This window comes from Aegilops tauschii, chromosome 1 (genome assembly GCF_002575655.3).
Source record: "Aegilops tauschii subsp. strangulata cultivar AL8/78 chromosome 1, Aet v6.0, whole genome shotgun sequence".
NCBI classification, from domain to species: domain Eukaryota; kingdom Viridiplantae; phylum Streptophyta; class Magnoliopsida; order Poales; family Poaceae; genus Aegilops; species Aegilops tauschii.
The window spans coordinates 411,897,220-411,921,157 of NC_053035.3; the positions used below are offsets into that span (position 1 = coordinate 411,897,220).

General features: G+C 47.7%; 4 protein-coding genes and 1 non-coding gene across 7 annotated transcripts; 1 reads left to right on the forward strand and 4 right to left on the reverse strand.

The window, feature by feature from the left end:
• Positions 1–9,861: 9,861 nt before the first annotated feature.
• On the reverse strand, positions 9,862–12,968 carry LOC109748342 (uncharacterized). 2 transcript variants are annotated; one of them, XM_020307379.3, is made up of 3 exons: positions 12,752–12,968; positions 11,743–11,928; positions 9,862–11,656 (listed from the first exon to the last, which is right to left on the reverse strand). In XM_020307379.3, the coding sequence occupies exons 1-3, from the start codon at positions 12,840–12,842 to the stop codon at positions 10,449–10,451; spliced, it is 1,485 nt and encodes a 494-aa protein (XP_020162968.1). In that variant the 5' UTR covers positions 12,843–12,968; the 3' UTR covers positions 9,862–10,448. The 2 variants fall into 2 exon arrangements, with proteins under 2 accessions (XP_020162968.1, XP_045084083.1); XM_045228148.2 differs by having other exon boundaries at positions 11,743–12,929.
• A 489-nt stretch (positions 12,969–13,457) lies between these two features.
• On the forward strand, positions 13,458–17,338 carry LOC109748338 (serine/threonine-protein kinase STN8, chloroplastic). Its single transcript, XM_020307374.3, is given in 4 exon segments — positions 13,458–14,411; positions 14,516–14,612; positions 14,615–14,688; positions 16,379–17,338. Coding segments are annotated over 4 exon segments (1,791 nt in total). The 5' UTR covers positions 13,458–13,535; the 3' UTR covers positions 17,123–17,338.
• Positions 16,031–16,104, reverse strand: TRNAI-AAU (transfer RNA isoleucine (anticodon AAU)). Its single transcript has one exon. It is a non-coding gene; the product is annotated as a tRNA-Ile (tRNA).
• LOC109748340 (thioredoxin H5) lies at positions 16,377–20,303 on the reverse strand. The gene is made up of 5 exons (XM_020307375.3): positions 19,224–20,303; positions 18,387–18,445; positions 18,057–18,170; positions 17,812–17,934; positions 16,377–17,719 (listed from the first exon to the last, which is right to left on the reverse strand). Exons 2-5 carry the CDS (start codon positions 18,402–18,404, stop codon positions 17,543–17,545), a joined length of 432 nt encoding a protein of 143 aa, XP_020162964.1. The 5' UTR covers positions 18,405–18,445; positions 19,224–20,303; the 3' UTR covers positions 16,377–17,542.
• A 209-nt stretch (positions 20,304–20,512) lies between these two features.
• Positions 20,513–23,859, reverse strand: LOC109748341 (ubiquitin-conjugating enzyme E2-17 kDa). 2 transcript variants are annotated; one of them, XM_020307376.4, is made up of 5 exons: positions 23,649–23,859; positions 22,683–22,762; positions 22,424–22,551; positions 21,227–21,331; positions 20,513–20,912 (listed from the first exon to the last, which is right to left on the reverse strand). In XM_020307376.4, exons 2-5 carry the CDS (start codon positions 22,750–22,752, stop codon positions 20,769–20,771), a joined length of 447 nt encoding a protein of 148 aa, XP_020162965.1. In that variant the 5' UTR covers positions 22,753–22,762; positions 23,649–23,859; the 3' UTR covers positions 20,513–20,768. The 2 variants fall into 2 exon arrangements, with proteins under 2 accessions (XP_020162965.1, XP_020162966.1); XM_020307377.4 differs by having other exon boundaries at positions 23,571–23,794.
• Positions 23,860–23,938: the final 79 nt, after the last annotated feature.

Consider the following 23,938-nt stretch of genomic DNA (forward strand, 5'->3'; position numbering starts at 1 on the left):
GTCACCTAGCGGTGCATCAAGGACATAATTCTTCTGTGCAGCAATGAGGATAATCCTCAGATCACGGATCCAATCCGCTTCTTTGCTACTAACATCTTTCAACATAATTTTTCTCTAGGAACATATCAAAAATAAACACAGGGAAGCAACAACGCGAGCTATTGATCTACAACATAATTTGCAAAAATACTATCAGGACTAAGTTCATGATAAATTTAAGTTCAATTAATCATATTACTTAAGAACTCCCACTTAGATAGACATCCCTCTAATCCTCTAAGTGATCACGTGATCCATATCAACTAAACCATGTCCGATCATCACGTGAGATGTAGTTTCAACGGTGAACATCACTATGTTGATCATATCTACTATATGATTCACGCTCGACCTTTCGGTCTCCGTGTTTCGAGGCCATATCTGCATATGCTAGGCTCGTCAAGTTTAACCTGAGTATTTCGCGTGTGCAACTGTTTTGCACCTGTTGTATTTGAACATAGAACCTATCACACCCGATCATCACGTGGTGTCTTAGCACGAAGAACTTTCGCAACGGTGCATACTCAGGGAGAACACTTTTATCTTGAAATTTTAGTGAGAGATCATCTTATAATGCTACCGTCAATCAAAGCAAAATAAGATGCATAAAAGATAAACATCACATGCAATCAATATAAGTGATATGATATGGCCATCATCATCTTGTGCTTGTGATCTCCATCTCCGAAGCACCGTCATGATCACCATCGTCACCGGCGCGACACCTTGATCTCCATCGTAGTATCGTTGTCGTCTCGCCAATTTATTGCTTTTACGACTATCGCTACCACTTAGTGATAAAGTAAAACAATTACATGGCGATTGCATTGCATACAATAAAGCGACAACCATATGGCTCCTGCCAGTTGCCGATAACTCGGTTACAAAACATGATCATCTCATACAATAAAATATAGCATCATGTCTTGACCATATCACATCACAACATACCCTGCAAAAACAAGTTAGACGTCCTCTACTTTGTTGTTGCAAGTTTTACGTGGCTGCTACAGGCTTAGCAAGAACCGTTCTTACCTACGCATCAAAACCACAACGATAGTTTGTCAAGTTGGTGCTGTTTTAACCTTCGCAAGGACCGGGTGTAGCCACACTCGGTTCAACTAAAGTGTGAGAGACAGACACCCGCCAGTCACCTTTAAGCAACGAGTGCTCGCAACGGTGAAACCAGTCTCGCGTAAGCGTACACGTAATGTCGGTCCGGGCCGCTTCATCTCACAATACCGCCGAACCAAAGTATGACATGCTGGTAAGCAGTATGACTTATATCGCCCACAACTCACTTGTGTTCTACTCATGCATAGCATCAACGCATAAAACCTGGCTCAGATGCCACTGTTGGGGAACGTAGTAATTTAAAAAAAAATCCTACGCACACGCAAGATCATGGTGATGCATAGCAACGAGAGGGGAGAGTGTTGTCCACGTACCCTCGTAGACCGAAAGCGGAAGCGTTAACACAACGCGGTTGATGTAGTCGTACGTCTTCACGATCCGACCGATCAAGTACCGAACGCACGGCACCTCCGAGTTCAGCACACGTTCAGCTCGATGACGTCCCTCGAACTCCGATCCAGCCGAGTGTTGAGGGAGAGTTTTGTCAGCACGACGGCATGGTGACGATGATGATGTTCTACCGACGCAGGGCTTCGCCTAAGCTCCGCGACGATATTATCGAGGTGTAATATGGTGGAGGGGGGCACCGCACACGGCTAAGAGATCAATGATCAATTGTTGTGTCTATGGGGTGCCCCCCTGCCCCCGTATATAAAGGAGCAAGGGGGAGGCCGCCGGCCAAGGAGGAGGGCGCGCCAAGGGGGGAGTCCTACTCCCACCGGGAGTAGGACTCCTCCTTTCCTTGTTGGAGTAGGAAAAGGGAAGGGAGAAGGAGAAAGAAGGAAGGGGGCGCCCCCCTTCCCTAGTCCAATTCGGACTAGTCGATGGGGAGGGGTGCGGCCTCCCTTTGGGGTCTTTCTCTCCTTTCCCGTATGGCCCATTAAGGCCCAATATGAATTCCCGTAACTCTCCGGTACTCCGAAAAATACCCGAATCACTCGGAACCTTTCCGAAGTCCGAATATAGTCGTCCAATATATCGATCTTTACGTCTCGGCCATTTTGAGACTCCTCGTCATGTCCCCGATCTCATCCGGGACTCCGAACTCCTTCGGTACATCAAAACACATAAACTCATAATATAACCGTCATCGTAACGTTAAGCGTGCGGACCCTACGGGTTCGAGAACTGTGTAGACATGACCGAGACACCTCTCCGGTCAATAACCAATAGCGGAACCTGGATGCTCATATTGGCTCCCACATATTCTACGAAGATCTTTATCGGTCAGACCGCATAACAACATACGTTGTTCCCTTTGTCATCGGTATGTTACTTGCCCGAGATTCTATCGTCGGTATCTTGATACCTAGTTCAATCTCATTACCGGCAAGTCTCTTTACTCGTTCCGTAATACATCATCCCGCAACTAACTCATTAGTTACAATGCTTGCAAGGCTTATAGTGATGTGCATTACCGAGTGGGCCCAGAGATACCTCTCCGACAATCGGAGTGACAAATCCTAATCTCGAAATACGCCAACCCAACAAGTACCTTTGGAGACACCTGTAGAGCACCTTTATAATCACCCAGTTACGTTGTGACGTTTGGTAGCACACAAAGTGTTCCTCCGGTAAACGGGAGTTGCATAATCTCATAGTCATAGGAACATGTATAAGTCATGAAGAAAGCAATAGCAACATACTAAACGATCGAGTGCTAAGCTAATGGAATGGGTCAAGTCAATCACGTCATTCTCCTAATGAGGTGATCTCGTTAATCAAATGACAACTCATGTCTATGGCTAGGAAACATAACCATCTTTGATTAACGAGCTAGTCAAGTAGAGGCATACTAGTGACACTCTGTTTGTCTATGTATTCACACATGTATTATGTTTCCGGTTAATACAATTCTAGCATGAATAATAAACATTTATCATGATATAAGGAAATAAATAATAACTTTATTATTGCCTCTAGGGCATATTTCCTTCAGTAGCAATGATGCGGACTTGGTCCGTGATCTGAGGATTTTCCTCATTGTTGCACAGAAGAATTATGTCCTTGATGCACCGCTAGGTGACAGACCTATTGCAGGAGCAGATGCAGACGTTATGAACGTTTTGACAAAAGCTCGGTATGATGACTACTTAAAAGTTTAGTGCACCATGCTTTACGGCTTAAAACCGGGACTTCAAAAATGTTTTGAACGTCATGGAGCATATAAGATGTTCCAAGAGTTGAAATTAGTGTTTCAGACTCATGCCCGTGTCAAGAGGTATGAGACCTCTGACAGTACTTTGCCTACAAGATGGAGGAGAATAGCTCAACCAGTGAGCATGTACTCAGATTGTCTGGGTACTACAATTGCTTGAATCAAATGGGAGTTAATCTTCCAGATAAGATAGTAATTGACAAAGTTCTCTAGTCACTATCTCTAAGTTACTAGAACTTCATGATGAACTATAATATGCAAGGGATGACAAAAGTAATTCCCGAGCTCTTCGCGATGCTGAAATCGACGAAGGTAGAAATCAAGAAAGAGCATCAAGTGTTGATGGTTAACAAGACCACTAGTTTCAAGAAAAGGGCAAAGGGATAGAAGGGGAACTTCAAGAAGAATGGCAAGCAAGTTGTTGCTCAAGTGAAGAAGCCCAAGTCTGGACCTAAGCCTGAGACTGAGTTCTTCTACTGTAATGGAAATGGTCACTGGAAGTGGAACTACCCTAGATACTTAGCGGATAAGAAGGATGGCAAAGTGAACAAAGGTATATTTGATATACATGTTATTTATGTGTACTTTACTAGTGTTTATAGCAACCCCTCGGCATTTGAAACTGATTCAGTTGCTAAGAGTAGTAACTCGAAACAGGAGTTGCAGAATGAACAGAAACTAGTTAAGGGTGAAGTGACGATGTGTGTTGAAAGTAGTTCCAAGATTGATATGATCATCATTGCACACTCCCTATACTTTCGGGATTAGTGTTGAACCTAAATAAATGTTATTTGGTGTTTGCGTTGAGCATGAATATGATTTGATCATGTTTATTGCAATACGGTTATTCATTTAAGTTAGAGAATAATTGTTGTTCTGTTTACATGAATAAAACCTTCTATGGTCATACACCCAATGAAAATGGTTTGCTAGATCTTGATCGCAGTGATACACATATTCATAATATTGAAGCCAAAAGATGTTAATAATGATAGTGCAACTTATTTGTGGCACTGCCGTTTAGGTCATATTGGTGTAAAGCGCATGAAGAAACTCCATGCTGATGGGCTTTTGGAATCACTTGACTATGAATCACTTGATGCTTGCGAACCATGCCTTATGGGCAAGATGACTAAGACTCCGTTCTCCGGAACAATGGAGCGAGCAACTGACTTACTGGAAACAATACATACTGATGTATGCGGTCCGATGAGTGTTAAGGCTCGCGACGGGTATCGTTATTTTCTGACCTTCACAGATGATTTGAGTAGATATGGGTATATCTACTCGATGAAACATAAGTCTGAAACATTTGAAAAGTTCAAAGAATTTCAGAGTGAAGTAGAAAATCATCTAACAAGAAAATAAAGTTTCTACGATCTGATCGCGGAGACGAATATTTGAATTATGAGTTTGGTCTTCATTTAAAACAATGTGGAATAGTTTCACAACTCACGCCACCTGGAACACCACAGCGTAATGGTGTGTCTGAACTTCATAACCGTACTTTATTGGATATGGTGCGATCTATGATGTCTCTTACCGATTTACCACTATCGTTTTGGGATTATGCATTAGAGACAGCTGCATTCACATTAAATAGGGCACCATCTAAATCCGTTGAGACGACACCGTATGAACTGTGGTTTAGCAGTAAACCTAAGCTGTCATTTCCTAAAAGTTTGGGGCTGCGATGCTTATGTGAAAAAGCTTCAACCTGATAAGCTCGAACCCAAATCGGAGAAATGCGTCTTCATAGAATACCCAAAAGAAACTGTTGGGTACACCTTCTATCACAGATCCGAAGGCAAGATATTTGTTGCTAAGAGTTGATCCTTTCTAGAGAAGGAGTTTCTCTCGAAAGAAGTGAGTGGGAGGAAAGTAGAACTTGATGAGGTAATTGTACTTTCTCCCAAATTGGAAAGTAGTTCATCACAGAAATCAGTTCCAGTGATTCCTACACCAATTAGTGAGAACACTAATGATGATGATCATGAATCTTCAGATCAAGTTACTACCGAACCTCGTAGGTCAACCAGAATAAGATCCGCACCAGAGTGGTACAGTAATCCTGTTCGGAGGTCATGTTACTTGACCATGATGAACCTATGAACTATGAGGAAGCGATGATGAGCCCAGATTCCGTGAAATGGCTTGAGGCCATGAAATCTGAGATGGGATCCATGTTAAGAACAAAGTATGGACTTTGGTTGACTTGCCCGATGATCGGCAAGCAATATAGAATAAATGGATCTTCAAGAGGAAGACGGACGCTGATAGTAGTGTTACTATCTACAAAGCTTGAATTGTCGCAAAAATGTTTCCGACAAGTTCAAGGTGTTGACTACGATGAGATTTTCTCACTTGTATCGATGCTTAAAAGTCTGTCCGAATCATGTTAGCAATTGCCGCATTTATAAAATTTGGCAAATGGATGTCAAACTTGCATTCCTTAATGAATTTCTTAAAGAAGAGTTGTATGTGATGCAACTAGAAGGTTTTGTCGATCCTAAAGGTGCTAACAAAGTGTGCAAAGCTCCAGCGATTCATCTATGGACTGGTGCAAGCATCTCGGAGTTGGAATATACATTTTGATAGTGTGATCAAAGCATATAGTTTTATACAGACTTGCGGTGAAGCCTGTATTTACAAGAAAGTGAGTGGGAGCACTACAACCTTTCTGTTAAGTATATGTGTGTGACATATTGTTGATCAGAAATGATGTAGAATTTTCTGGAGAGCATAAAGGAGTGTTTGGAAGGAGTTTTTCAAAGAAAGACCTCAGTGAAGTTGCTTACATATTGAGCATCAAGATCTATAGAGATAGATCAAGACGCTTGATAAGTTTTTCAATGAGTACATACCTTGACAAGTTTTTGAAGTAGTTCAAAATGGAACAGTCAAAGAAAGAGTTCTTGTCTGTGTTGCAAGGTGTGAAATTGAGTAAGACTCAAAGCCCGACCACGGCAGAAGATAGAAAGAGAATGAAAGTCATTCCCTATGCCTCAACCATAGGTTCTATAAAGTATGCCATGTTGTGTGCCAGATCTATTGTATACCCTACACTGAGTTTGGCAAGGGAGTACAATAGTGATCTAGGAGTAGATCACTGGACAACGGTCAAAATTATCCTTAGTGGAATAAGGATATGTTTCTCGATAATGGAGGTGAAAAAAGGTTCGTCGTAAAGGGTTACGTCGATGCAAGTTTTGACACTGATCCAGATGACTCTAAATCTCAATCTGGATACATATTGAAAGTGGGAGCAATTAGCTAGAGTAGCTCCGTGTAGAGCATTGTTGACATAGAAATTTGCAAAATACATGCGGATCTGAATATGGCAGATCCGTTGACTAAACTTCTCTCACAAGCAAAACATGATCACACCTTAGTACCCTTTGAGTGTTGGTCACATGGCGATGTGAACTATGGGTGTTAATCACATGGTGATGTGAACTATTGGTGTTAAATCACATGGCGATGTGATCTAGATTATTGACTCTAGTGCAAGTGGGAGACTGAAGGAAATATGCCCTAGAGGCAATAATAAAGTTGTTATTTATATTTCCTTATATCATGATAAATGTTTATTATTCATGCTAGAATTGTATTAACCAGAAACTTAGTACATGTGTGAATACATAGACAAAACAAAGTGTCACTAGTATGCCTCTACTTGACTAGCTCGTTGAATCAAAGATGGTTAAGTTTCCTAGCCATAGACATGAGTTGTCATTTGATTAACGGGATCACATCATTAAAGAACGATGTGATTGACTTGACCCATTCCGTTAGCTTAGCACTTGATTGTTTAGTATGTTGCTATTGCTTTCTTCATGACTTATACATGTTCCTATGAGTATGAGGTTATGCAACTCCCGAATACCGGAGGAACACTTTGTGTGCTACCAAACGTCACAACGTAACTGGGTGATTATAAAGGTGCTCTACAGGTGTCTCCTATGGTGTTTGTTGAGTTGGCATAGATCGAGATTAGGGTTTGTCACTTCGATTGTCGGAGAGGTATCTCTGGGCCCTCTTGCTAATACACATCACTATAAGCCTTGCAAGCAATGTGATTAATGAGTTAGTTGCGGGATGATGCATAACGGAACGAGTAAAGAAACTTGCCGGTAACGAGATTGAACTAGGTATTGAGATACCGACGATCGAATCTCGGGCAAGTAACATACCGATGACAAAGGGAACAACGTATGTTGTTATGCGGTTTGACCGATAAAGATCTTCATAGAATATGTGGGAGCCAATATGAGCATCCAGGTTCCGCTATTGGTTATTGACCGGAAACGTGTCTCGGTCATGTCTACATAGTTCTCGAACCCGTAGGGTCCGCACGCTTAACGTTCGGTGACGATCGGTATTATGAGTTTATGTGTTTTGATGTACCGAAGATAGTTCGGAGTCCCGGATGTGATCACGGACATGACGAGGAGTCTCGAAATGGTCGAGACATAAAGATTGATATATTGGACGGCTATATCCGGACACCGGAATTGTTCCGGGTGATTTCGGAGAAAACCGGAGTGCCGGAGGGTTACCGGAACCCCCCGGGAGAACTAATGGACCTCATGGGGCTTAGTGGAGAGAGAGAGGGCCGGGCAGGGCAGTCCGCGCCCCCCCCCCCTTGGGAGTCCGAATTGGACAAGGAGGGGGGGCGGCGCCCCCCTTTCCCTTCTCCCTCTCCTCCTTCCTTTCCCCCTCCTAGTAGGAGTAGGAAATCGGAGTCCTACTCCTACTAGGAGGAGGACTCCTCCTCTCTTGGCGCGCCACAAGGGCCGGCCGGCCTCCCCCCTTGCTCCTTTATATACGGGGGCAGGAGGGCACCCTAGAACACACAAGTTGATTGTTTCCAGCCGTGTGTGGTGCCCCCTCCACCATAATCCACCTCGGTCATATCATTGCAGTGCTTAGGCGAAGCCCTGCGCCGGTAGCTTCATCATCACCGTCACCATGCCGTCGTGCTGACGAAAGTCTCCCTCGACACTCTGCTGGATCGTGAGTTCGAGGGACGTCATCGAGCTGAACGTGTGCTGAACTCGGAGTGCCGTGCGTTCGGTACTTGGGTCGGTCGGATCGTGAAGACGTACGACTACATCAACCGCGTTGACAAAACTCTTCCGCTTACGGTCTACGAGGGTACGTGGACAACACTCTCCCGCTCGTTGCTATGCATCACCATGATCTTGCGTGTGCGTAGGAAATTTTTGAAATTACTACGTTCCCCAACAGCAGCGACGTCACTGGAACTTCCAAGATGACACCTGTGTAATGTGTCATTCTGCCTGCCATGAGGACCGAGTCCATCTCTTTTTTGCTTGCAATTTCAGTCAACGGGTGTGGAATTATCTTGGGATTTCTTGGATCGTTCAACCAAATCAGACTACATATGAGATGGCTTTATCTGCTCAGAGGGACTTTGGTTTTCCCTTTTTCACAGAGGTAGTCTTCACTGCCACATGGAATATTTGGACTCAAAGGAATGGAAAGATCTTCAGAAATGAGCTGCCTTCCTTTAGATTTTGGAGGAGAAATTTTGTCCATGACATTTCTCTCTTAGCTCATAGAATTAAATGTAAATATAGAGATAGCCTAACCTCCTGGATAGCTTCCCTTCCATAGTTCTCTTTGTAAGTATTTCCCTTCTGTTCTTACTTGTAACTTAGCAACTTTGTAACTTCTCTAGTTCTTTATCGATAAAGAACTGTGAGGCTGTTGCCTTGCAGTATATAGTGAAAAAAAGAGACTATATACACAACACTTATAAAAATGACCTCACGAAAGATGAAAGTACAATCGTGGGGGACGTGAACGCAAAAAACGCCCGTTGCCACTCCATTGTAGCCCAAGCTTTGTCGGACAAAGGGGGGACACAAACATTCCACTACCGAATAGGTGCCATGGTAGACAAAGTTGCATTGTGAGGCGGCAAAGCGGGTTGTTAATGACTGGTGGTAGGTTTGAATCTTACTTAGGAGTAAGTATGCTTGTGGAACTACAGTGATGGCTATGGTGCAAACTAGATGCTTCTAATCAAGTGCATATCTGGCGACGTTTACGCGATCCATTCTGCCGAGGAGGCCGCCGTCCCGCAAATTTTGTTTACCGGATACTGTAAACGAAATTTGCAAGACACGGCGGTATACCGGATTTGCTAGAGATGCTCTAAGGCCGCATACTCCACCATGTACAAGGCAGATGATGATCCTGCACTGAACTTGGTGTGGTCCTCCAGGGTTCCAAACAAGGTCAAGATCTTTGGATGGTTACTGCATAATGACAGACTGAACACTTGCAAAAACCTACACCGAAAAACCATCCTACAGCCAGACAAGTGTCTCAGATGCCTGCACCACACAGAAATGCTTACACATGTTCCATGTGCCCCAAGGCAAAAGCTATTTGGAGGACAATTCGCATCAGACCAAACTGCAATGACATCAAGCTTATTTACAAAACCAACTTCCCAACACACATCCCCGAGTCACTCCATACTTTCATGATACCGCTCTTTCTCTGGAAGATCTGGGATGCAATAAACACTTGTTTTTAGGCAACTCCAGCTAAGATCATCTCAAATGTAATTTCGGATTTTTTTTTTGGATCTAGTCTTAGGCCTCATTCGATTTGGAGGAAATCAAAATGTAGGATTTAGGAATAGTATAGGAAGTTGATAGGATGGAATTTGACATCTAAAGAATTGTCTTGCCTCTTTCTACGCACAAAATGAGCTTTGAGTGAATTTGTAGATTCCTTCAAAAAAAATGAATAGTATTCCTACGAAATCCCCATGCGTGTTTTCTACAAACCGAATGCATCTATACAAATTTCTCTGAATCTTTGTTCCTATGTTTTTCTATAAAATTCCTTCTAACCGAAGGAGGCCTCGGAGACTAAAAAAAAGCTTGGATTTTGTGGTGACGCCAATCTGTTTTCATGCGCCATAAAAAAACACAGAAGAATCACGTTTGTACATGTAACAATTGAGCCACAACACACAAAGGTCACTTACCAGTACCAAATGCTAGATTTGCCTTGGAACCACTAGTGAAAAAGAACCTGTAAAAAGCTCGCTCAAAAATCAAAATCTCTCAGCACTTCAGTACCGCCGGCTCTGCAGAAGCTGGCTCATCGAGTCGTACCCCAGCGCGCGGTGCAGCAGCAACGGCACCTGCTGCGCACCGGCACCGCCGCTCCTGCCCGCCGCGCGTTCCAGCTCACCCGAGCCGGACACCCCGCTCGTCTGCCGCGCGGGGCCAGCGATACCCGCAGCCGCGGGAAGCGCCACCTCGAGCACTTCCTCGCACCCGCCGCACCGCAGCCTGATGATGTTTCCCCTCCTCCTCGACGGCACCGCCGACGTGGGCGCATGGAGAAGCTCGGAGCACCCGCCGCAGACAACGAACGGCGCGCCCCCCAGGACCGGGAGGCACTGGCGCCTCTTCCGCGGCCTCGCCGCGCGCCGCTCGCCGTGGCTGTTGGACGACGACGTCGACGACGACCACGAGGCGGAGCCGGTGCTCGAGTAACCGTTCTGGCGCGGGCCACGTGCCGCCGCGTTCTCGGCGGGAAGCTCCTCGGCGAGCCGCGACTCCAGCCGCCGGAACAAACGAGTGTCGCGCCGCGTCACCGCCCCGCTCCCGCCGCTCGTCGACCGCGGCTGCAGCTCGATGTTGGCGATCATGCCCCGGAGCTTGTCCAGCGCGTGCAGCAGGTCCCTTTGGAACGCCGGGTCCGTCAGGGGCGACGCCGTGACAGCGGACACGCTGGCAGACGTCCGGAGCTCCCTAGAGCTCAGCGCCGATTGCCGGAGCTGCTGCCCGGACGACGCGTTCCTTGGCGCCTCCTCGGGGTCCGGGACAGAGAAGTCCCGTCGACGCAGAATGCTCGGGTCTGAAGCACTCGACGCCCGCCTCGTCCGCCGAGACGACGCCCGGAGCGCATCGACGCGACTGTTCACCGGTCGAACGACTCGAACCTCGTCTTGCCCATCCGAGCCGACGCGGCCGTCTTCGACGCCCCGAGATACGCAGCTATTGCTCCGAGGTTGGCCGGCCCGTGGTGAACCGAAGCCTCTGTACGGCGACGGCGAGGAAGCAGCCGCAATCCCCTGGCTGTTGGCATCGGAGTTGGAGTTGTAGCCGCACGAGAAGGGCGGCTGGTCGCCGTCGACGTCGATGACTGAAGGCTGCGTAGAGGAACCCTCGAGCTCGTCGGAGAAGACCGACTCGGTGTCGACGGCCGAGAGGATCTCCAGACTGCTGAGAGTGTTGTCCGTTTCATCGTCCGTCGGCTCCGTGTTCTTGCCTGCGGAGAGAGGCAGAACAGAACCGAAGCAGATTAGAGCAGAACTCAACGGCGCGCATGTGTCGCACAGTGATTATGCGGCGCACCTCGGATGGGAGTGCGGCATTTGGTGCAGTAGTAGATGGCGGCGGTGGTGCTCTGGCAGATCATGGCGCGGCAGTACGGGCACCGGCCGAACCGCGTCTTGGTGCCCCCGGCCGGCATCGTCGTCGCCGCCCCTGTTTCTCTTCTTCTTGGAAGCTGAAAAACGATGGGTGGAGAGCAGGTACTACCTAGATTCACCGAATTGGTTGAATTAGTACGAAGAAAGAAGATGCGATGTCCATTTCGAACCACGAACCAGTGGTTCGTCAAAATAATAATAAAACTCAAAGTAATGCTTCATTGGCCGGGGGTAATCCTCCATTTCGAAAAAAAGAAAAAAAATGGCCATAAGGTTCGGAGGTCAACCATTAGGTAACTGCTTATGGCAACCCTTGATCTGTAAGTTATGGAATTGGTCATCTCATTCTAGTGGCAGTAGGATATTTCTTCATCAAGTGCATAGAGATCAGAGCGTGCATTTCAACCTGCAAAGTAACCACTCTGGAATGCCTTTACCGAGAGAGAGAGAGAGAGAGAGAGAACTTCATGAGCAAATTAGTACAGAGGGAGGTGCATCCAGGACATGCCGCTAGACTACTGCACTTGGTTCTAAAATTTTGGACAAATTGGTTGCGAAACAAACGGATCCTGGAATCAGTAGTTGGTCAAAATTAATTTAAAAAATAAAAGAAATGCTTAATTGGCCAGAGGTCTAGCAGTAGGTCAACTGCTTATGACAACCATTGAGCGAAAAGTTATTGAATTGGTCATTCATTCTAGGATGTTTCTTCATCAATTGCATTCAGAGAACAAAGTCGAACTATATAATCCGGAATGCTGATGTAGATCCTGGACTACCTTTACCGAGAGAGAGAGAGAGAGAGAGAGAGAGGAAGTCAGGCTCATTCATGGACAAATTTGATGCAAAACAGTAGGAAGGTTCTGAAAAATGGCACTATGAAATTCCAAAGCAGCAAGCAAAGACAGGAAATGAAGAACAAGCAGACACACCTCTCTCGTTGTCAAAATCTTCTTCAGAGAAATGTGCACACAAAAAAAATTCTTCTTCAGAGATTCTTCGTGGGCTTCTGCGCGATAGCATAGCACGGTGCCTCTATAGCGGGCGGGCGGATTTCTGAAACGTGAAGACAAAGGGAAGAAGAAGTAGGAGGAGGAGGACGAGCACCCAGCCAGAAAGAATCGTCCTCCCTCGAGACAGCAAAGATACAGCACTCCGAGGAAGTGCTATTTTAGTAGGTGGCGTACGTGGAAAGAAGTGGCCATGATTTGGTAGTTGGAATTGGAACACAGCATTTAGCTTCATAAATATTGCAAAAGGACCTTTTATAGTAATATAATCGAAAATTGAAAAGTTCAATCCGTTCTTTAGAGGATTTTCTTTTCTTGAGAAACCTCTTCACGCGTTATTCAGCAAATAAGTTTGGAGGAATTGTTACAAAGTCATGTGGTGAAACTAGCCACAATTGTCTACCAAAATCTAGAGATAATGAAAACATTGCTAAACTGTCTGCTTCAAAATTTCCCTTTTTTTAGAGGAAATTGAAAAGCCCAATCGAAAGGCTAGAATCGGCCTCGGGCCGAAGCCCGATATAACTCGCTGGCCCATTGTTTTGTCGCTCGGCCCATCGTTATCCCATCCGCGCGTGCCTGCAAGCCCCTGCCCGCCACGTAGCACATTCCGCAGCCTCAGCTCGGCTCAGCTCAGCCTGCTCACCTCCACCTCTCAAACACGCGCGCCTCCACCTCCTCCCATGAGAGGCGCGCCATCCTCTCCATGGCCTCCTCCTCCCTCCTGCCCCCGCCCACCTTCGCCAACAAGCACCATGCGCTGCTCCACCCGCACGGTGCCAGGCACCGGCTGATCAGGTGCGGTGCCGCGCCCACCGACGGCGGCGCGGGGGACGAGCTCCTCAGCGGCGCGCTGCACCTGGGCAGGCCCGACCCGGTGGTGGCGACCGTGGTCAGCGACACGGGCACCGATGGCTGGGGTGACCTTTTCACCGAGCTCAAGAGGTCGCTGCAGGCGGACTCGTCCGACCCGGCCGCCAGCGATGCGGCATCCATCGGCGCCGGCGCCGGCGCGGCTGTCCCGGACGGGCTCCTGAGCTCGCCTCTGGCCGGCGAAGCGGCCAATGCCAACGCGGCCCTCGTCGTCCCGGACGGGGTCCTGACGAGCGCGCCGGACTCGGCGACGGACGGTGTCGGCGCGGCCGTGGACGCCATCCCGGACGAGCTCCTCAGCGCGCTGCACCTGGACGCGTCCAGCCCGGCGGTGCGCGTGGCGGACGACGCGCTGTCCCGGATGGAGGAGCTGACGGCGGGGATGAACGAGGCGGAGCGGTGGGCGCTGTTTGGGGTGGTGGCGGTGACGTGGCTGTACCTGACGGCGCGGCCCGGGGTGCTGAGCGGCGCGGTGGACACGTACGTGTTCGCGCCGCTGCAGCAGGCGCTGGACACGCTGCTGGGGCGGCGGAGCCTGAAGATGAGCGACTTCGTGGTGGGCGAGCGCATCGGGGAGGGGTCGTTCGGGGTGGTGTACTCCGGCGCCGTGGTGCCCAGGGGCGGGCCCGCCGTCGAGGAGAGGGCCGGCAGGGCCAAGACTAAGCTCCAGCTCGACGACCGGTACAAGGAGAAGGTCATACTCAAGAAGGTGAGCCTGGTGCAAGCGACGCTAGCTCAAGAGGGTCCGCCGGGGTTGCGAGCAAAAATGGCGAATCTGATGGGTGGACCGGCGGTGCGTGTTCTGATTTGCAGATAAAAGTGGGGACAGTTGGAGCCAAGGAGTGCGGCGACTACGAGGAGTGGTTCAACTACCGGGTGGCGAGGGCGGCGCCGGAGTCGTGCGCGGATTTCATGGGAGCTTCGTCGCCGACAAGACCAAGTCCGAGTTCGTCAAGGGCGGCAAGTGGCTCGTCTGGAAATTTGAGGTATGCTTCTTCATAAATAACGCACATATTTTTTTTAAACGAAAATTGGGGGGGGGGGGGGGGGGGGGGGGGGGGGGGGGTATTCCAATATTATTGGACTACAGTGCTACACTCTGCACGATTATAGTTTGCCAAAAAAAAGATTATATTGCCAAGTGATATGTTACTCTGTCCACACTAATGTCTCGGAGCATGACGACACACATTGCACCACTAGCCGGCATCGGGCCGACCTGGCTACCACAAACAGACACTGCTATGATGATGAAGAAGAAGAATATCCATCAAGGTAGACAAGGGCCATTGTCGTTGCATATTGCCCTAACTAGCGACTTCGACTTCATGGTAGACTACCACCAATGGAGCAATCCATAGTAAATGCACAAAAGCCATGCGATTCCATGCGAACAATTGGTCACACATATAAATTCGATGGGCTTGCAGCAATCGAGCGTCCCCCCCCCCCCCCCCCCCCCCCCGACCCCCCGCCGCCACCATAATTCTGACTCCATGGCGACACAACGAAGCACCGAAAAACCAGTTGAACACGTCGGAAAACCGTACCGAAACCAAAGCCCTACTTTATGCAATCATCGTTACCAAGCAGATCCCAACACCTCCGGGCACCCACCTCAGCAAAAAAAACTATCATCCGGCGATGATGTCCCCAAGGAGGAGAAAGACGAAAAAATGCATGCATCGCATGATCTAGCGAATCATGGGTTTCCCTCAGAGTCAAGGTCGTCGGACGAGGAGAGGAGCACAACCCCACATCAAAGCTCTCAAGATATTCTAGGGACTTTGCACGCATTGTCCTCGCTGGTTTCAACCAAGACCAGAACAAGGATTTCTCCCGGACATCCCTCAACCTCATGTTGCCCGAATCACCCTTCCATGAGTCACAATAGACGACGTGAAAGTGCTTCGAAAGGTGTCGGCAGGTGCGCAGAACCGGAGACGACATGTTCACCCAAGCCCCACCGACGACCACCCCTACTAGGAAACCCCTAAGTGACCACAGGACCCGTAGTCTTGGTTGTGTTCACCATTCCTCATGGACCAACACAGTGCCGCCATCAACCACCTTTTTTAGACTAAAGCACGCTGATAGAGCACAAAGAGGCACCGGAAGAGTTGGGGACTAGGCAAGCCTATTCTTCCCACGTTAGAATTTTGATGAGGTATGTGTGTTAACATGCTTGGAAGGATTGGTTTGAGGAAAATACATGGTTGAAAATAGGGTAAAGCTCCGTGAGTCTTAGTTATCCAAGTCCAGAAGATTCTCCATAGAAAGAAAATCCAAATAGGAAAAGAATAATTTCTGTCAGAAAACAAAAAAAAATGGCCCATACAGGTCTCGAACCTGTGACCTTCGCGTTATTAGCACGACGCTCTAACCAGCTGAGCTAATAGGCCTGTTGTGGTACGAAATGAAATAGCATTTTATTTGATACATTGAATAAATCTCATGCTAGCAGCAAAGCAAAACACCCGCTCGACGCCCGCAATGGCCGATAAACTCCAAACGCGCGCGCTCTGACATTTGAACTTGTTGGATGCTAAAGTGTACATTGGACAATTTTGATGCTAGCAGGAGCAAAAACACCCGCTCGTCTTGCTTATACGCCGGCAATGGCCGATAAACTCCAAACGCGCGCGCTCTGACACTTGAACTTGTTCCCGCGTGCAGGGCGACCGGACGCTGGGCAACTACGTGACGGACCGGGGCTTCCCGGCGAACCTGGAGCCGCTCATGTTCGGGCGCGCGCTGCGGGGCGTGGACGCGCTCACCCGCGCCGCCCTGGTGGTGAAGCAGGTGATGCGGCAGCTCGTCACCTCGCTCCGCCGCATCCACGACACCGGCATCGTCCACCGCGACATCAAGCCCTCCAACCTCGTGGTCACCCGCCGGGGCCAGGTCAAGCTCATCGACTTCGGCGCCGCCACCGACCTGCGCATTGGCAAGAACTACGTGCCCGACCGCACCCTGCTCGACCCGGACTACTGCCCGCCCGAGCTCTACGTGCTCCCCGAGGAGACCCCCACGCCGCCCGCCGAGCCCATCGCCGCCATCCTCTCCCCGATCCTCTGGCAGCTCAACAGCCCCGACCTCTTCGACATGTACTCAGCCGGGATCGTGCTCATGCAGATGGCCACGCCGGCGCTCAGGTCGCCCTCGGGCCTCAAGAACTTCAACTCCGAGCTCAAGGCCGCCGGCTACGACCTCAACAGGTGGCGGGAGACCACGCGCCGGAGACCCGACCTGCAGATCCTGGACCTCGACTCCGGCAGAGGCTGGGACCTGGCCACCAAGCTCATCGCGCAGCGGGAGAAGGGGCGGCTCTCCGCCGCCGCCGCGCTCCGGCACCCCTATTTCCTGCTTGGCGGAGATCGGGCCGCCGCCGTCCTGTCAAAGCTGCAGCTCACCAAATAGTAATTGATATGTCTGGCTACATAGAACAAGCGATCAAACCCCTGCATATAGTATCCATATAGATGTCCATCCCATAAATTCTGCCCTGAATCCTGACATGAGTGAGACGCAAGATCACCAATGGCATTGGCAATTTTGTTGTACAGTCATGATTCATGAGATCTCAAGGCATCTGGCTGGTGTCAATCAATCAGTACATTGTTTCGTGCGAGTTCATATGGACAGCGTGTGTGGTGCAGAGTTACAGATGCTGGGCTAACTTAATTTACTGCTGATCGAGTGTGGACACTACCAAGAAATCCTACTTCTGCTGGTCAGTTTCTCGAACCTACGTATGCCGCCGAGCAGGCTCTTGCTGATGCTCCCAGCCAATGGAGGCCGTGCTCGTTCTGAAGCTCTATTGACTGGCGGGCAGGAACATCAGGTTTTGTCCTCGAAAGACTGTTTACTCATAACTTCGTCACCTGGCCGGCAGTATGGTTCGAACTTCTGCTGAAGATCGGCCTGGTTCCCCCCCACCATCTTGTCGATCTCCTTCTTATCTCTCAAGAAGATGAATGTCGGCGTGGCACGTACCTCGAATTCCGTGACCAGTTCCTGACAAAAAAAAAACATATATCGAAATGACATTTAGTTTGAGCATTCGCTCAAAGCTGAATTAGTAATGAGCCGGTGGAACATTTGTGTACCGGTAGTTCGTCTACGTCCACAGACACGAAAACAAGATCGGAATGCTTCAAAGAGAGTTCGGCGTACGTAGGAGCAGCGATCCTACACGGGCCACACCATACTGCGCTGAATTTTACAACAAGCTGTGCAGTTGAAAAATGTCAGCATGGTTAATCAAAACAAGTGCACGAATTCCAAATTGGAAAGTCACATGCACCTATGTATCCTTGTGTCCAGAGTATGAGTTGGGTTGTAAGCTACTTACTGTTTTATTGGCGTCAGTTGCATCTTCCACTTTCTTCTCCCAGCTCTTTAGATCGGTTATAAGAGTCACATTCCCAGAGCTGTAGTCTAGGTGTTCCTCCTCATCTACAGGGTTCTGCAAAGGGAAGCATAACCAAAGAGCTCGATTTACTAACATATAACTCGATAAACGGCTTCCTTTAATTGGGCCTTACTATCAGTTGACCAACAAAAAAAAGCACTACGTAGCATGGCAAACAAACACAAGCTATGCAATAAAGATGCTAGTGCACGATTCAGTTATCAAAGTTGCCAGTTGTAAATGAGATGTATGTGAGTAAAAACTACTCACGCTGCCGCAGCATCCCATTGGTTCGAGCAAATCCGTCAGGATGTCCGGACTCCTGGACTCTGGTAGACGAGGAGGAAAAAGAGATATATTTTCAGTGCTGATTTCACTATTTGACTGGATAAAAGCAATACGCTATGCCATAACATGATACCAATACATCAAATATGATTAACATAGCTAGCTCTAGATGGCGAAATGGTGAATATAAATATGTACTACTCCCTCTAACTCTAAAGAAATATAAGAGAGTTTAGATCACTAAGGGAGTACCTCTGTTCTTAAATATAAGATGTTTTGACAGTTTAAATTGAAGTGCTAAAACTTCCTATATTTAGGAACAGAGGGTGTACATACAAATGGTGAATAGCACTTCAATTCTTCAAAACAATGGCCAGAGACTGCAGAAATATGAACAAGAACAGACCAGCCAAAAACGTGCTGTTTGTTTTAGATAGAAAAATTGAAACAGATTTGATGCCCAAGTCACAGCCACGGCAAATCCAATAGAACCAAGAAGTTTGTCTGCACGATGGCGAATCTTGCTCAACATATTTGCCTGAATCCGCACACAACAGTTTCAGACGATCCTAGGGTGTCGATTTTTTTTGCCCAAAGGAGATGCATTCATTAAATTGGAGGAGACCTCCAACAACAATATGACGGTTTGAACGCCAAGGAAAAAACATACGATTACCACATCGCTTAGATGTATATTGTAGATTTAGGAAATGCCATGATATGGAACCGGCAAATAGCTTTCGGCAGCCATGCATGCAGCCTGGTTATTACTCTATTACATTGTTGAGAGCAGAACGAAATGCACATATACATGCATACCTTGCGCAGGACCAAGAAGCCTATGTTCCTCCTCCTGATGATGATGGGGGATCCAACGGAAGATTCAGATTTCCCCGCGTTGGACGCCTGCCGGCCGTCGTCCACGGCAAGCCCACCCCGGCGGGCGGCGGGGGCTCGGAGAGAGGCGGGTGGCGCCGGGGCGGAACGGCCCTTGCCGTTAATAGCAGCCGCTCAAACCGTCGAAACCGGAGGGCGTGGTGACAGGGGATCTGCAAATAGGCCGAGGGAGGGAGCGGCTGGGAACGGGGTTCTGGGAAGGGAAGACGTACGCGCGCGCGCGCGCGGGAGATGGAGGGCGAGAAAGAAAAGAGGCGACCGACCCCACTCCCTCGTCCAAAATTAGTTTGGTGATTTAGGCCTGCGGAATGGACCAAACTGGACGGCGACGTGCACGCGAGCACGGCCGTTCTGCCGGCGCAGCACAGCACAGCACAGCGCCAAGACGTGACAAGGTAAGGCACACGCCGGACGCTAGCGCCGATCAGCGGTGGCAGCACAGCCCAGTATTTCGGGTGGCGGTGGCCCTCCTGGCTCTGCTGCATACCGTGGCGGCCATGGTTGCTGCTGCGCCTTGTCCACACTCTTATTTGCCGGCTTGAGTTTCTATATGATTTTTTTTAATAATCAACAGATGCAAGGTGCTTACAGAAACAAGCCGTTTTCCACTTTAAGCACTGGTGATTAAGCATAAGTTGATTATTTTTCAAACACCTACCTATATAAGCACTCAAAACATCTAAAAATAAAGGCGCACGTGCCGCTGCTTACGATTTCTGAGGAAATCTGTCGTCTTCACCTACTTATCATGGCTAGAGACTCGAAGCTCATGACAAAGTATGGAAAACTCTACAGAATACAGTAGAGAGCAATGCAGAAAAGGACGGGATAGAGTGGAGAACATTACCGCTTTTACTTTATCTGACTGATGGACGGCAGCTAAGATTATACTCCGTCTGATTTCATTTACTTCGCATATTAGCTTTGTCTTAAATTAAAGCTAGTAAACTTATAAACAATTACTAACACCTACAATATCTAATCAATACTAGTAACATCAGATTCATCATTGAATGAATGGCCAAAGTTTACAAAGTTTGACCTAGGGCAAAGCTAATATGCAGAGCCAACGCGTTTTGCAGCGAGCTTCTGGTATATTGCTAGTTGCAACTACCCTTTGATGCTTTAGCTGCGAAGAACAACCAAACTGAACATCCATACATACGAAAACATGACCTAAAACCAAAAGAAGATAAATCTGGACAAGGTCATTAAGCAAACATGTTTTAATGAACATTTACCAAATAACACCAACACTGATGAAGGTTAACCCAACAAGCATAGGTGAATAGGCTGATAGGCATGCATGTCTGCCGATACTAGTGGCAATTGATGATAGGACCGACGCCGAATGCAATTTACAATCCTTGAGGATTGGATTACACACAACCAGCAACAAATCGAAGAAACAATGGCCCATAAATATTTTTCTTGAAGCGACATTTCAGTTGTCCACGATGCAGGTCTTCAACCCATGGCGTACTTCTGCGTCCAGCTGCGGGCTGTCGTCTCATACTTTGACCGGTCCGTCTTGTACATGTGGGCAATCTCGGGAACAAGGGGATCATCCGGGTTGGGATCGGTCAGCAGGGAACAGATAGAGAGCAAGACCTGTACAACATCAAAACAAGCAACAGATCAATAATGGATAGCAAGCAGTTTATGATATGGCTATATGACGGTGGTTTCTGGGGAAGTGCAAAACTGAACAAACATGCACTCCTTTTGGCTCTCACATGTTAAACAACAAAAGTGTTCCTAAATATTGCAGATTTTCACAAGGATATGGCAGGGATAGCATGTAGCAAACAAGTAATGCAAAAAATAGTGGTACTGGAGCAGACTTCTACAAGTGACTTGTATTTTTAGTAAGCATATAGAGAGTTATGTGTGCAAATAGAAATGAGGATGGTGACGAGGATGACCTTAGAGATCGTCAAAGCAGGGCTCCACTGCTCCTTAAGAATATCAAGGCATATGCTTCCATTGCTGTTGATATTAGGATGGAAGACCTTTGTCTTAAAAGATACCTAAAAGGAGAACATACCAATTAAAATGGCACAAAAATGGGTTAAAATGCATTGTAGGGAGGAATATCGACACCTAAACATTAGGATACTGCACTTATAGCAATGTACAAATAGTAGAACAAATGATGCATCCAAACCCCTCATGGTCCTACTAAGTCCTTCAATGTGGATTTTAGTCAAGAAGGAAGATTGAGACGAAACGAAAAAACATCAGGTGTTGTCTATCATATGCTACATACGTTAGCAACAGCAACAAGATCATTATAGTGCTGTCATAAACAACATCATCCATGCCACTGTCTATCCCACCTCATGAAAACTGAAAAGTGATTGTGTTTACTCACAAACAGGACAATCCTATATACCGAATTACTAACAGTGTTACAACTTACAACTTTGAAAGACCACATCCAGAGAGAAGGATATTTCAGAACACACTGCATACCATGTTAGCTATATATAACCAAAAGATGATTTTATGGCAGGCCATAAAGGGCCACACAGAGATAGTTATAATACCATGAGTGGACATTGAGAAAAGCATCAACAAGAAAGTGCACATAACACCTAGCAGGAGTACATGTTACGACCCTTCTACGCAAAAAGGTGATCACAAGTGTTATGGGCATGATGAGTGGATCTAAATTCTTTTCCAAAAAAAGAGAGGATAAAGTATAGGATAACCCAAACCACTCAAACTAGAAAAAATGGATCTCTTTTAGGTGGCCCAGAAGAGTCGCAAAGAAGGCAAATATGGCAGCAGATAAAGATTAATTAGCTGTTTCCTTAGTAAGCAAGTTATATTCCAGAGATCAGAGATTGAGATTGATATCGCCTATTGTTTATGTGTCGCAGTTAGTATTCTATTATTAGGATATCTACTCTATAAAAGGACAGGTGAACCGGGCAGATTAATTGACTAAGAAAATATAGAACCATTGTTGTTCTATCTAACAGGCGAGTGTAACTCCCTGGATGAGCAGGGTGGAAATAACAGATAACTTTCCAGATTACAATATCAAGGACTATGAAGGCAGGCAGAGCACAAATAATGAGGGTTTACGAATAAGAGGATGCTCCTATGTCCTATACCTTTGGTGGCTTGAAGGGGTAATCCGGAGGGAAATGAATGTTCACTAAGAAAACACCACCGGCATAGGGACTGTCAGGGGGTCCCATAATTGTTGCTTGCCAATGAAACATGTCCTCACCAGCAGGACCTAAACAATTTACAAACAAAAATTAGAGTGTATGAGATGACATGCCAGGATAAAGCAGGGAACAAAAGGTGTGAACGAAGATAGTGTTGTATGGCATATAGATGTCCAATGGAAACAAGTCAAATTCAAACCTGCGCTGCATGATGTGGGCGGGTCCTTCTGCAGGTCCTTCAGTTCCTTGAGGATGCGCTTTGATGCCATGACAAGCAACCTAGAAGGAGAGAGAAAAGCTGTTCTAGTTACAACATGATGAGGAACAAAATTGCTGTAGCCATGACCCCAAATTTACTCCATGATGATGACACAGCCTCATAGCTGTGAAAATGTAACTCAAACATTCTACTCAGGAAGCTAAACAACCCATCGAAATCCTATCAGAAGTAGGAATCAGCAGTTCAGCCCAACACAGGAACATATCAATGTTTCATACTCCCATGGCCTATGTACTCATGTATTCAGTAATAAGGGCAATAAGGGATCAAAGTAAACAGCAACTACAAAGCCCAGCTTATGAGAGAACAAACACTAGCTCACTAGTACACAATTGCCACTGGTGTGGAAACCCTGCATCGATTCGGGATCTCAGAGACCAAATAAACCTCGAACCTCACATGAATACATGAGACTGGACGAGTGATCCTCGTAATTCTCAGATAATATACTCGTATGTAAGCATGCGACAAACAAGCGAATAACCTAACAACACCAAATAATTTTACGTAAGCATCGCCGAGAACGTGAATAACCTAACAACCTAGCGGCGGCGGCGACGACGACCAAACGCGCGGCCCCCGAGAGATCGAACACAATCGAGTCAAATCACCCCAAGGGGCCGCGCACCGAATCGGACCCCCGGCTGACAAAACCCCCATCGAACCACGAACCCACCGCGGCGGCGACGCGCCAAACCGAACCAAAGCGCAGATCTACCGGTGGGCGGCACCAACCAGCACCGGAACGAAAAACTCTAGAGAAACATGGCGGCGGCGGGGACGGATCCGGATCGGGAGGGGGCTTACCCGCGCCGATCTGCGACCGGGCAGGGAGAATCACGCGAAGAAAGCTGGACGGGGGGAGAGAGGCGAAGGTTTCCACACCTTTTTGCAGCGAGAGGTTGGGGACGGCGAGGACAGAGGGACGGAGGACGCCTGCCTTTGGTGGTCTTTTTTGCTCCGGGTCCGCCCCTCGCTTTGTGGTGTGGTGTCGTGCGCGACGGGTTTGGTTTGAAACCGGGCGCCGGGTCCGTGGCCGGTATTTATAATTGGCCCGGCCGGTCTGCGTTTGGAACGTTCCCCGGTCTTTTTTGTTATTTTCGCTCTCGAAATTACTGATTGTCAGAAGAGTCAGGCAGAGGAATCTATTCGTTTCCGGTAGGCGAAAGAGTTTT